This window comes from Pongo abelii, chromosome 23 (genome assembly GCF_028885655.2).
Source record: "Pongo abelii isolate AG06213 chromosome 23, NHGRI_mPonAbe1-v2.0_pri, whole genome shotgun sequence".
NCBI classification, from domain to species: domain Eukaryota; kingdom Metazoa; phylum Chordata; class Mammalia; order Primates; family Hominidae; genus Pongo; species Pongo abelii.
This window is the reverse complement of record NC_085929.1, coordinates 26,875,419-26,889,278: the sequence shown is the minus strand read 5'-3', so window position 1 is coordinate 26,889,278 and position 13,860 is coordinate 26,875,419. Positions and strand designations below refer to the sequence as shown.

The 13,860-nt window shown below is 55.8% G+C and overlaps 1 protein-coding gene and 2 non-coding genes across 3 annotated transcripts; 2 read left to right on the top strand and 1 right to left on the bottom strand.

The window, feature by feature from the left end:
• Positions 1–1,007: 1,007 nt before the first annotated feature.
• LOC112130697 (small Cajal body-specific RNA 17) lies at positions 1,008–1,150 on the top strand. The gene has a single exon (XR_002912929.1). It is a non-coding gene; the product is annotated as a small Cajal body-specific RNA 17 (non-coding RNA).
• Positions 1,151–1,239: 89 nt separating this feature from the next.
• On the top strand, positions 1,240–1,322 carry LOC112130695 (small Cajal body-specific RNA 18). The gene has a single exon (XR_002912927.1). It is a non-coding gene; the product is annotated as a small Cajal body-specific RNA 18 (non-coding RNA).
• Positions 1,323–1,449: 127 nt separating this feature from the next.
• LOC100441828 (RIMS-binding protein 3A) lies at positions 1,450–7,623 on the bottom strand. The gene has a single exon (XM_009236830.4). The coding sequence runs from the start codon at positions 7,127–7,129 to the stop codon at positions 2,189–2,191; it is 4,941 nt and encodes a 1,646-aa protein (XP_009235105.4). The 5' UTR covers positions 7,130–7,623; the 3' UTR covers positions 1,450–2,188.
• Between the last annotated feature and the right edge of the window lie 6,237 nt (positions 7,624–13,860).

Here is a 13,860-nt window from a genome sequence, read left to right as displayed (position 1 = left end):
CAGACCAAGACTCTGTCTCAAAAAAAGGAAAGGGCCGGGCGCAGTGGCTCACGCCTGTAATCCCAGCACTTTGGGAGGCTGAAGTGGGCAGATAATGAGGTCAGGAGATCGAGACCATCCTGGCTAACACAGTGAAACCCCGTCTCTACTAAAAATACAAAAAATTAGCCAGGCGTGGTGGCGGGCGCCTGTAGTCCCAGCTACTCAGGAGGCTGAGGCAGGAGAATGGCGTGAACCCGGGAGGCAGAGCTTGCAGTGAACTAAGATCGCACCACTGCACTCCAGCCTGGGCAACAGAGCAAGACTCCAACTCAAAAAGAAAAAAAAAAAAACAGAAAAGAAGAAAAGAAGGCCGGACGTGGTGGCTCATGCCTGTAATCCCAGCACTTTGGGAGGCTGAGGCGGGCGGATCACGAGGTCAGGAGTTTGAGACTAGTCTGGCCAACATAGTGAAACCCCGTCTCTACTAAAAAATGCAAAAAATTAGCCAGGTGTAATGCTGTGCACCTGTAATCCCAGCTACTCGGGAGGCTAAGGCCGGATAATCGTGTGAACCTGGGAGACAGAGGTTGTGGTGAGCCAAGATTGTGCCATTGCACCTCAGCCTGGGTGACAGTGTGAGACTCTGTCACCAAAGAAAAAAAAAAAGGAAAAGAAATGCCATCCCAAGGTGATCCCTCACAGGAAGTGACTCAGACAAGCGGTGAGCTACGAAAGCTATCTGAATGAAGCAAGATCGTCATCTGGGAGACACTGACTACCCACTTAGCAAAGGGCTCAGCAGCACACGGCCTCCCTGCGGGGATGCCCTCAGGGAAGATGTGGCCCAGAGGAGTTTTTTGGGCCTTGCTCCTCAGTCCTGGCTCTTAGTAGGACCCTCTGCAGCCAAACTAGCACATCCTGAGCTAGGCTGACCTTAAAAAGTAAGTATTCAGGGCCTAGGGACCTTGGGCAAAGCAGAGAAGCTGGTGTCAGATGAGGTGCAGCAGGTATAGTGGGATAAGGTGTTCTCAGGTCCCCAGTGCAGCCCCAAGATGAGCCTGCAGTATTTTCCTTATATGATCTGGTCCTACCGTGGGCAGCGCTGCTGCCCAGAGCCTGAGAGGATTATGAAAACATGGCAACGGAAGTGAGGCCAGGGGACCCAGCATGGGGGCATGAGGAGCAGGCAGGGGACAGCGGGTGGGGCTAGAGGAGAGGGAGGTTTAGGGAGGCCTCTGCTGCTGTGACTGTGAGCCCCAGCCAATGATGACGTGGCCACTGCACAATCTGAGTTCTGGGAACCATGTGATGGAATGTGTTCTGGGAATAGACTGCAGCCAGGAAAAAAAAAGCAGAAGGGTGCACCCTCCCTTCCCTGGCCAGGAAAACATTTCTGTAGCCCTTGCGGACCCAATGCACAGAAGTGAGAGGGAGGAAAGCCAGGCTCATGTTTCCTTGGTTGTGCTTCAACTTCTAAAATATGTTTTTTCTATGAACATTTTAATGAGGGGTTGGACATAAGACATAAAAATAACATTCTGAGAGCTCATTTGGAGGTTCTAGCAGGGGAGCACAGCTACTCTTATACTCTTGACTGAAGACCGATCGTCCTCTATTGGGGATGGTCATCCTCTTCCACTGAGCGCACAGCTTCTGGAGGGACATACTTGGAGTGGTGAGGGAGGAAGGGATACCCGCCTAGTCAGCCAGATCAGCCGAATCAACCCTGGTGATCAATGGGGTGACACATGTCGCAGCCAGATCACCCTCACATCCCAAAAATAACATTCAGATTGCTTTTTTCTTTTTAAGATGTAGACTTTTCTTGAGACTTTCGTACAAGGCAATGGATAGATAATCTTAACCTCCTAGAGAAAACACACATTGGCCACAGAAAAAGGCGCTTCTCCATATACCTGCCATAGTTATCAGCAACTTTGAAATGGCCTCTCAAACTCTCAGGGGTTGGCTTGTTGTGTTTGCTTTCGCAAATAACTCAGGCTTAAGTCCTGCTACTTACAGAGCCTAGGGGACGCTTAAGGACTACCATCAGTTTAAGGACTACCATCAGTTTAACACAGTGGCAGTTGGAGCACATGCTACTTATGGTGGTGAGGAGGGGTGCTGGTGTGAGGGTCTGAAAGCTTGTTTCTCCTCTGGCAGGGTGTGAGCAGCCAGAGGCCACTACCTGGGCAAGAATGCTTGCTCAGTGTCCATGGAGGGACATGTGATCCAGCAGGTGGGCAGGAACCAGGCCCCTGTGGCCGCCCAACTCTCCATAATAGAATCCTTGGTCATCCCTAGGCCCATAAACCATGACCACGTCCCCTGCCCTCAGCGCCAGCCTGCCCTTCGCATGGCCCCCCATTTGCCCATCCCCAGGATCGTAGTCCAGAGCTGCTATCATGATCTTTGGAGTCCACAGTGGGAGTCTCTCAGAGTTCCCTTGGAGCACTAGGGAGGAACCCTGGGGGATGGTGAGCCCCTGAAAATCTTCAAGGTGGGCCACAGAAGGCAGGTGCCCTTGGGCCGGCAAATGCCGCCTCCTATCAGTCTGCTCTGTGCCCACCTCCATCTCAGCCACTAGGTGCCCAGGGATATTGCCCACTTGCCTGTTGCACTTGCTGAGGTAGAAGTCGTGGGTGTCCTGAGAGCCCCACACTCTTAGCAACTGCCTTTTCTGGAAGACCAGCTCCTCCTCTGCAGCCTTGGGGTTGGCAGACATCACCAGGGGGTTGTAATCAGAGAGGGCCACAAAGACCCTTGCTGGAGTGTTGGCACCCGTCCCCAGCTGTTGGGGGCCACCCCTGGGCGTCTTGATGACTTTGGCGGATGGAGCTGGACACAGTGCTGAGCTGGGCTCATGGAGCTGGCACTCTCTCTTGACCCCCAGAGCTTGTCCTTGACTGCTGTGGGGCTTGGGCTCCCTCCTCTCCTCTCGCCTCTCTGTGCCCCACAGATCCAAGCACAGTGCCTCCTGCTTCTCCTCCAAAATGTTATGGAAGTCAGATGCATACTGTTGGCTGGCGCCCAGCTGGGGAGGTGTGAACCCTTGGGCATCTTGCTTTTGCCAAAGTACCCTCTCAAGGGCAGCCTTTTCCTGACACGGTTCCTTCCTGGGCCCACACTCGGTATGTAGACAGATGAATCCTGCAGCAGGGCTTTTGCTGGTGCCCATGTGCCCGTAGCAATTTTCCTTCTCCCCAGGCTGGTCACTGACCAAAGGTGGCCTGTGGTTCTGGGGACTCTTCTGAAAGAGCAGGTCCTTTCTACAGCCCTCCCAGCCCTCTGCAAGCTCCTGGGCTTGGCTGCCAGCCCCTGAACTCAGACATTCTCCTTCTGAGCCCAGGTTGGACACTGGGGATTGCCTCCTTGGGGGTTCTTCAAAGAATGCTTCTAGGAACTTGGCCTGGGGCTCCCCGCAGCTTCCAGGGTTGTGGGGGCTGGCCTTGGCACTCAGAGGAGCCAGTGCCAGCTTCTGGGGGCAGACGGGGAAGGTGACTCTGTAGGTGGATGGGTCGCCACAAGTGTAGCTAAAAGGTGGAGTCTCTGGCCATCGGTGACACATGAAGCAGTCCTCGGGGATCTGAGCCGGCACTGAATCCAGGGACTCACCACAGAGTGACATGGTTCTCACTGAGACCTTCTGCCACGTGAGGGGCACCTGTAGCTGGGAGAATTCCAATAGGGTGCTCCCAGCAGTGGCATCGGCGACCTCACAAACCTTAAGCCCATCTGCATACACAGCATAACCGGTGACCTGGACTCCATTGGAGGACCCAGCTGAGTCAATGGTCACAGGGAGCCAGCTGACCACCAGGACACCTGGCGAGGCATGGTGCTCCACCAGCACATCCAGCGGCGGGTGGGGAGGTCCTGCCAAGAGTGTGTCAAAGGTGATGGTGGAGGACATAGTTCCCCAATACACCTGCAGCAAGTCCCATGGCAGCCGCACCTCCACCCACGCCCGGTAGTGCGTGCCGGGGCACAGGCCCTGGAAGGTGTAGCAGCTCACGCCTGCTGGGGTCAGGGCATGCTCTCGGTCATCAAGATATACCACATGAGGGTGGCAGTGGCTGCTGTAGACCCAGGTGATCTTGGCCGATGTGGCTGTGACATTCTGCAGGTGCAGCTGCATGGGAGCCATACGGAGCACCCCTTTGGACCCCAGAAGGGGTCTGGAGAGGCCCTGCTTCCCCATGCTCTGCAGCAAGCCCAGCTGGCAGGCTTCCATCTTGGTATCCAGGATCTCTGTTGCTACTTCTGTCCTGGAGCCCACCCTGACCATCTGGCACAGCCCTCTGTCCACCACTCCCTGGGCTTCCCCAGGTAATAAGCTGTCTTCCTCCAGAGCTTCGTCCTGCCCAGCTGGGAGTTGATTGGGGCCAAGGTCAGGGGATTTGGCAGGCAGGCAGCCTGGGATGTAGCTGTCTGGAATCTGCTCCACGAAGTTGGAGGGCACCAGCCCCCGCCGGCCATCCTCAAGCTCCCCCTCATAGAAGCCATCCTCATCCATGTCCCCAAAGATATATATGTAGTCCCCAGCTGTGAGGGGCAGCTCACCCTCAGGGTGATCATTGGGCCCCTCAAATGGGTTGTAGTTATACTGAGCCATGAAGATCTTGAGCTTGGGAGCAGCAGGAGCCGCCGAGCCCCCCATTTCCAGGGCCAGGGACACGCTGTCAGGCTCCAGCTCATCCACCTCACTGGCTGTGTCCGTGTCCAGAGTAGGGCAGGATGGCACGGTGGCCCACATCGACCCCTCAGAGGAGGAGTTTGACCGGGAGCTGGTTTTCCTGGACAGAGGTTGGCTGGCAGGGACTGTCTCTGAAACTTGGGGGACACTGGCTGGCTCCCCAAGGGCAACTGGGCTCTCCTCGAGGGAGGCTTCTCTTTTCTCCTGTATGTCTCTGTTGGGCTGTGACACTGCGTAGTCTTCAGGCCGTGCCTGGAACTTGGGCCTTCTGCTACCTTTAACTTGGGACTCCGGCATTTGACTGGTCTCCCAGGGCTCTTCGGGAGGGTGACCAGGCCGACACTGGAGCGCCTGTATCTCCTTCCGGGAAGCATGGAGGTCACACAGGGCCTTCTGCGGGTCGCGTTGCAGCTGCTGCTGCCTGTCCTGCCCGCACGCCGCCTGCTGCAGCAGCTGTTCGGCGATCAAGCCGGCGGCATCGCGCTCTTGACACACGCGGCCCAGGTGGCCGCGCACTTCGCTATTCTCAGCCTCCACCTTCCTCACCCAGTCGGTCTTGGCCTGCAGCCGCCCATTCTCCTCCGTCAGCCAGGCGTTTTTGAGAAGCGCCGCCTGCAGCTGTGTCTCGGCCTCCTCGCCTCGTCGCCGCGCCGCCGCCGCCTGCGCGCCCAGCTCCTGGCACTCGCGCCGCCGCTGGTCCAGCTCGCGCTCCAGCGCCAGCATCTGCCGTCGCACCTCCTCGCAGGTTGCGCTCTGGCCGCCCGCCTCGGGCCGGGCGCCACCGTTTCCCTGCTGAAGCGTCAACTGCCTCTGCAGGCGCAGCACTTCCCTCTGGGACTCGCGCTGCAGGCGGTCTAAGTCTCTGACGTTGAGCCACTGGGTGCAGGGGCCGCCCCTTCCAGTATGCAGGTCGCTGCAGGGACCCGAGGCGAGACGCGCCTGCAGGAGGTGGCACTCCTGCCGCAGCTCTTCGATCTGCTTGTCCTTGGCCAGCAGCGCGCTCGCCTGTTCCGACAGGTCCCGAACGCGCTGGCGGGCAAAGACTTGGCATAGCTCCAGGCCGGCGCAACTCTCGCTGGGCACAGGTGCGCTCACGGCCCAGAGACTGGTCTCCTGCAGCTTGCGGGCGCGGTCAGCTAGGCGCCGCGCGAGCCCCGTCAGCTCCGCGCGCTTTACCTTGAGCCGCTTCACCTTCTCGTCTGCCTGGTAGGGGCAGCCTGCACGCCGCAGCTGCTTGTTCTCCTCTTGCAGGGTAGAACAGCGGCGCGCCAGCACCCACAACGCCTTGGCCAGCAGCCAGTTCAGCTTTATCAGCTCTTGGTGGCCCAGGCCCGGGGGTGAGGGAGTAAGGACTTCGCAGGGCCGGCTCTCAGAGCCTTCTCCTCCCCGCGGGTTGCTGAGTTTCCTGTGGACTGATGGTGGTGGTGGCGGCGGGAGTGGCGATGGTGGCGGCGGGAGTGGCGATGGTGGCGGCGGGAGCCTCCGGGAGCCAGGGGTGGAGGTGTCTGGTGAGGAGGGCCGCTCCTCGGATTTGGAGGCCTTGGGGAGGCTCCGGGTGCTGTCAAGCGAGCGGGAACGCGCAGGTGCGAAGCAATCAAGGGAGCTGGCGTGCGTGGAGAGCAGACTGTCTAGGGAGCTGGAGCACGCAGAGGACACCAGGTCTAGCGAGCCGGAGCGCACACCGACTTCAGCACTCAGGCTGTCTAGAGATCCGAGTTGACAGGCGGGTTTGGGGGCGTGGCAAGAGCCGCTGGAGGTCTGGGGCAGCAGTTCTTCCAAGGAATGCACAGCTTGGGGGTCCGGTGATCCCGATGAAACCGGGTGCCCGCGGAAGTGCGCCAGGATGTACTTGAGGAAGAGCTGGCGCTCCACCTCCAGCGCCGCCTGCAGATAGCGGATGCGCGCCGCCTGCTCGCCGTCAGTCTGCCAGCGAAGCTGCGCCAACACTTCCTGCAGGCGACAGCGGCACTGCGCCGCGGAGACCTCGGACGCCCCCGGGCGGCTACAGTGGCCGCGGTTCACCAGCTCCTCGGCCAGCTGGCGCTGCAGCTCCCGGGCTTGGCGCATCACGCCATCGCGCTCCCGGTGCAGCAGCTGCTGCAGCTGCCGCTGCTCGGCCTCCTTCCAGCGCAGCAGCTGCCGGATCTCGGCCTCGCGTTCCCGCTGCATCTCCTCTTGCAGCTGCCGCAACTCCCGGCCGAGCTGTGCCTCCCACTTGGAGCGCAGATGGTCAGCCAGCTGCCGCCGCTCCCGCTCGGCCTCCTCACGCAGCTGGCGCTCCTGGGCAGCGAAGCGCCGCCGTTCAGCCCGCCAGCCTGCCCGCTCCGCCTCCAGCTCTGCCCGTAGCTTCTCCAGCTCCCGCCTCTGGTTCTCCAGCATTGCCGCCGCCGGGCTGGAGCAGCCTGGCTTCTTGGGCGACGCGCCTAAGGGGCTGGGCGAGTCCTTGGCCATTGCGGCCGCGGCCCGGCTAGTCTCCAGACTTCGCCTGGCAGGCCTCAGCTCGCCAACGGCCGCCGCCCCCGCAGCGGCCAACCGCCCGGCGCGCCCCTTCCGGCGCCCCCTGGGGGTCTCCGCGTGCCCCTTCCGCCTCTTGGCATGTTCCCCCGCCTCCTGCCGCGGATGTCTGGCCCACGCACCTCTCCACCTGCCAAGGCCAGGGCTGGACTCTCACGCCCCTGCTCAAACTGGCCCATGTCCCTTCCAGGATGCATGGGGGCTTTTCCGGTCCCTACACTTTTCCTGCTTCTAGCACCATGTCCCTTGTGACCCTCCCCAGGCACCCTCCCAGGCACTGTGCAGTCCCAAGCAGGCCGCGGTGCCCTGAGGGAAGACTGGGCTGCTCCTGGACTTGGAGAAAAGCGCAGGGTGTGCGTGTCAAGGCCACCCATGGGGTGTGGGAATACCTGGTGGTGGGTTCAGGTGGTGTATTTGGGCCAGGTGGCTGGAAAATGCAGCAGGATATGCCTCAACTTGGCTAGACCTGGACTCCCCAGGACCCTTCAGCCCCCTAACAGCCCTGATCACCCAACTGGTCATCCACCTTTTGGGGAAAGCATGTGCCTGATACACATTTGTGTTACTGCGCAGAGTCGGCTCAGAGGAGGTGTAAGCGAAAAGACCCTCCCCAGCAAGGTGGCATAGGGACCCAGGGCCAGATAGGCATGAGGGGCACTGCCCAAACTGGCCATCTGACCTGTCTACCTCCCACATCCAGGTACCACCTGGTGACAAACGCTGGAGCCCCAGTGTCTGGGCTACTCATTGGCATCTTAGGTAGAGGCCTCAGGATGGGCCAGGAGTGAGGGTGAGGCTTCAGCAGAAATGTTGGAGGCATCCTGAGCTGCAGAAGAAACACACACACACACACAGAGCTGCAGAAGAAACATACATACACACACACACACACTGAGCTGAAGGAATACACACACACACACACTGAGCTGAAGGAATACACACACACACACACACACACACTGAGCTGCAGAAGAAACATACATACACACACACACACTGAGCTGAAGGAATACACACACACACACTGAGCTGAAGTAATACACACACACACACTGAGCTGCAGAAGAAACATACATACACACACACTGAACTGAAGAAATACACATACACACACACACACACACACACACGCACGCACACACACACAGCCTCTCTGACTTGTGGCCACCCGTGTGGCTTGGGAGCTAAGAAGCTCTGCTTCAGTCTGGCTCCTCTTTGCCTTTCCTGTCTGCTCCTGGTGCCAAGTGGCTTTTGGGAGACATGGATGGACACCTGATACCTGGCCGTCTGCATTGAGACATTGATTTTTTTTTTTTTTTTTTTTTTTTTGAGATGGAGCCTCACTCTGTCGCCAGGCTGGAGTGCAGTGGCGCAATCTTGGCTCATTGCAACCTCTGCCTTCCAGGTTCAAGAGATTCTCCTGCCTCAGCCTCCCAAGTAGCTGGGATTACAGGCTCCAGCCACCATGTCCAGCTAATTTTTTGTACTTTTTAGTAGAGACAGGGTTTCAGCATGTTGGCCAGGATGGTCTTGAACTTCTGATCTCAAGTGATCCACCCGCCTCGGCGTCTTAAAATGCTGCAATTACAGGCATGAGCCACTGTGCCCGACAAGACCTTGATATTGAAGTCACATCAGAGGCCCCTTTGCTTCTTGGTCTGTCTGTCGTGTCTCCCTGTCCCCAGGAAGCACCTGGGATCTCTCACAACTGCTGTGTTCACTCAGCTTATGGCCCTCTGGCTCCGCTCCTTTACAACACTCAAGTTTTTCAAATCAGTTTCCCCGGAACCCACAGAACATGCCTTTAGGCAGTGTCAAGTAACAAGAACAACGGGAATTATGGCTCCAGATGTTCTTTTTTTTTTTTTTTTTTTTGAGAGATGGGAGTCTCGCTCTGTTGCCCAGGCTGGAGTGCAGTGGTGCGATCCGCTCACTGCAAGCTCTGCCTCCCGAGTTCACGCCATTCTCCTGCCTCAGCCTCTTGAGTAGCTGGGACTACAGGCGCCCGCCACTACGCCTGGCTAATTTTTTTGTATTTTCAGTAGAGATGGGGTTTCACCGTGTTAACCAGGATGGTCTCAATCTCCTGACCTTGTGATCCGCCTGCCTCGCCCTCCCAAAGTGCTGGGATTACAGATGTGAGCCACCACGCATGGCCCTTTATTTTTTTTATTTTTATCTGTCACCAGGCTGGCATGAAGTGGCACGATTTCGGCTCACTGCAACCTCCGACTCCCTCATTCAAGTGATTCTCCTGCCTCAGCCTCCCAAGTAGCTGGGATTACAGGCATGCGCCACCACGCCCAGCTAATTTTTGTATTTTTAATAGAGACAGGGTTTCATCATGTTGGCCAGGATGGTTTCGATCTCCTGACCTTGTGATCCGCCCGCTTTGGCCTCCCAAAATGCTGGGATTACAGGTGTGAGCCACCGTGGCCAGCCCAGATGTTCTTTATGAGAGGTGAGGCAGATGTGGTGTGTGTGTCAGAGGGAGGGGAGGTGAGATACAGGGATGGCCTTAGCCTTGAACTGGTGCTGGGCTCCTGGACATGGTAGCCACAGGGAGGACTATCTTCAGAGAATCTTCATCACAGCCCTGTTTTATGGAAGAGAACCTGAGGCTCAGTGGGAGCCACTGGCTTGCCAGGGCACATGGGCAACTGAGGCAGAGCTGGTGGGTGGGGCTCCATAGCCTGGATGCCCTGCTGCAGTCTCCATTAGGGCCTCAACTGTCAGGTCAGGAGGGCAGATTGGGCTGGGCATGGTGGCACAGACCTGTAATCCCAGCCCTTTGGGTGACCAGGGTGGGATGATCACTTGAGCCCAGGAGCTCAAGACCTGCCTAAGCATCACAGGGAGACCCTGTCTCTACAAAAAAATATTTTAGCTGGGCATGCTAGTGCATGCCTGTAGTGCCAGCTACCCAGGAGGCTGAGACGGGAGGGTCACTTGAGCCCGGGAGTTTGAGACTAGCCTGGGCAACAGAGTGAGTGAGACCCAGTCTGTAGTTCCAGCTGAGATGAAATGATTGCTTTAGCCGACAAGGTGAGGTCAAAGTCACAATGAGCTGTGATGGCACCACTGCACTCCAGCCTGGGCAACAGAGCAAGACTGTCACAAAAAAAAAAAAAAAAAGGCCGGGTGCAGTGGCTCACTCCTGTAATCCCAGCACTTTGGGAGGCCAAGGCAGGCGGATCATGAGGTCAGGAGATAGAGACCATCCTGGCTAACATGGTGAAACCCCGTCTCTACTAAAAATACAGAAAATTAGCCGTTAGCCAGGCGTGGTGGCGGCCACCTGTAGTCTCACTTACTTGGGAGGCTGAGGCAGGAGAATGGCATGAACTCGGGAGGTGGAGCTTACAGTGGGCCGAGATCTCGCCACTGCACTCCAGCCTGGGCGACAGAGCGAGAATCCATCTCAAAAAAAAAATAAAAATAAAAGTAAAAAAAAGAGAGTAGGCTGTCATCAAGAAAAAGGACACTGGGGTGGATGGGTCTCTGGGAACCCCACAGTTACCATCCGGCAGCTGCCCCAAAGTATGTCAAAAGCGTTCGGGAATGTTGGTTGAGTGGATGAGCAAAGCCAGGCTTCCCCAGGACTGGGTTTCTGCCATCCCTGTTCTCATCATGTTGTGCAGTGATTGTCCAGTGACCTGCCTGTCACCCCCATCAACTCTGATCTTAGGGAGAGCAGAAGCCATGTTTTCCCTTGTCCCTATTGCATCCCTGCATGTGACTTAGCACATACATCATTGGTGCCCAAGACATATGAGAATGAGTTGCAGACTGAGAGGCAGGAGTCCCAGCATGAGCTCACCATGCTGCTGCCTTCTCCAGGTTCAACTTTCTCACTTATTAAATGAAAGAGATGGTTTCTTTTTTTTTTTCTTTGAGATGGAGTCTCACTCTGTCACCCAGGCTGGAGTGCAGTGGCATGATCTCAGCTCACTGCAACCTTCATCTCCTGGGTTCACGTAATTCTCCTGCTTCAGCCTCTCAAATAGCTGGGATTACAAATACCTGCCACCATGCCTAGCTGATTTTCATAGTTTTAGTAGAGACAAGGTTTCGCCATGTTGGCCAGGCTGGTCTTGAACTCCTGACCTCAAGTGATCCACAGGCCTCAGCCTCCCAAAGTGCTAGGATTACAGGCATGAGCCACCATGCCCAGCCTGAAAGTAGTGGTTTCAAACTGGGTTCTTTAGGACTCCAGGGTTCCTTGGAAATGTAGAACTGCTGGGCACACGCCTATACTCCCAGCTACTTGGGAGGCTGAGGCAGGAGGCGTGCTTGGATCCAGGACTTCTGGATTGTAATGTACTATACTGATGGGATGTCTGCACTAAATTTGGCATAAATTGGTGACTTCCTGGGAGCAGGAAACCACCAGCTTGTCTAAGGAGAGGTGAACTGTCCCAGGTTAGAAAAGGAGCACGTTGGCCGGGCTTGGTGGCTCACACCTGTAATCCCAGCACTTTGGGAGGCCAAGGCGGGCAGGTCACCTGAGGTCAGGAGTTCGAGACCCGCCTGGCCAACACGGTGAAAACCCATCTCTACTAAAAATGCAAAAATTAGCTAGGCATTGTGGCGCACGCACGCCTAATCCCAGCTACTCGGCAGGCTGAGGCAGGAGAATTGCTTGAATCTGGGAGGTGGAGGTTGCAGCAAGCTGAGATTGCACCACTGCACTCCAGCCTGGGCGACAGAGTGAGATTCCATCTCAAAAAAAAAAAAAAAAAAAAAAAAAGAAAGAAAGAAAAAGGAAAATGAAAAGGAGCAGGTCAAAACTTCTGTGCTGGCCGGGCGCAGTGGCTCACGCCTGTAATCCCAGCACTTTGGGGAGTTCAAGACCAGCCTGACCAACATAGTGAAACCCCATCTCTACTAAAAATACAAAAAATTAGCTGGGCGTGGTGGCGAGTGCCTGTAATCTCAGCTTCTCGGGAGGCTGAGGCAGAAGAATCGCTTGAACCCGCAAGGCAGAGGTTGCAGTGAGCCGAAATCATGCCATTGCACTCTAGCCTGGGTGACAGTGCAAGACTCCATCTCAAAAAAAAAAAATTTTTTTTTTGTAGGCTGGGTGCCGTGACTCATGCCTGTAATCCCAGCACTTTAGGAGGCCAAGGCGGGTGGATCACTTGAGATCAGGAGTTCAAGACCAGCTTGGCCAACATGGTGAAACCCTGTCTCTATTAAAAATACAAAACTTAGCCAGGCATGGTGGCACGCGCCTGTAATCCCAGCTACTTGAGAGGCTGAGGCAGGAGAATCACTTGAACGCAGGAGGTGGAGGTTACAATGGGCTGAGATCGTGCCATTGCACTCCAGCCTGGGCAACAGAATGAGACTCCATCTCAAAAAGAAATAAAAAAATTGTGGCCCAGAATGGTGTCTTAAGCCTGTATTCCCAGCACTTTGGGAGGCGGGGATGGGTGGATTACTTGAGCTCTGAAGTTTGAGACCAGCCTGGGCAACATGACACACACCTCTACAAAAAACACAAAAATTAACTGGGCATGGTGTTGCATGCCTGTAGTCCTAGATACTTGGGAGGCTGAGGTGGGAAGATTGCTTGAGCCTGGGACGTCAAGACTGAAGTGAGCCATGAGTGAGTCACCGCACTCCTGCCAAGGAGACACGGTGACACTCTGTTTCTAAAACAAAAAAAAAAAAGCCAGGCATAGTGGCGTGTGCCTGTAGCCCCAGCTACTTGGGAGGCTGAAGTGGGAGAATAGTTTGAGCCCAAGAATTCAAAGCTGCAGTGAGCAATGATCATGCCACTGCACTCCAGCCTGGGCTACAGAGAGAGACTCCACCTCTAAAAAAAAAGTAAAATAAAATAAATTTTAAAATGGTTTTATTATTTATTTTTTGGAGGCAGGGTCTTGCTCTGTCATCCAGGCTGGAGTGCAGTGGCGTGATCTTGGCATACTGCAACGTTCGCCTCCCAGACTCAAGCAATCCTCTCACTTCAGCCTCCCGAGTAGCTGTGACTACAGGCTAGCACCACCATGCGCGGCTAATTTTTCTTTTCTTTCTTTCTTTTTTTTTTTCGTTTTTTTTTTTTTTGTAGAGATAGGGTCTTACCATGTTGCCCAGGCTGGTCTTAAACTCCTGACCTCGAGCAATCCACCTGCCTCAGCCTCCCAGAGTACTGAGATTACAGGCATGAGCCACCACACCCGGCCAATAAAAAAATTAACAGGCTGGGCTCAGTGGCTCATGCCTGTAATCCCAGTAAGGAGGCCGAGGTGGGCGGATCGCGAGGTCAGGAGTTTGAGACCAGCCTGGCCAATATGGTGAAACACTGTCTCTACTAAAAATAAAAAAATTAGCTGGGCATGGTGGCAGGTGCCTGTAATCCCAGCTACTCGGGAGGCTGAGGCAGGAGAATTGCTTGAACCCGGGAGGTGGAGGTTGCAGTGAGCTGAGATCACGCCATTGCACTCCAGCCTGGGCAACAGAGCGAGAGTCTGAGTCAAAAAAGAAAAAAGAAAAAAAAATTAACAACAGGCCGGATGTGATGGCTCATGCCTGTAATCCCACCACTATGGGAGGCTGAGACGGGCAGATCACTTGAGCTAGGAGTCCAAGACCAACCTAGGCAACATGGCAAGGCTGAATCTCTATTAAAAAAATACAAAATTTAGCCGGGCATGGCGGTG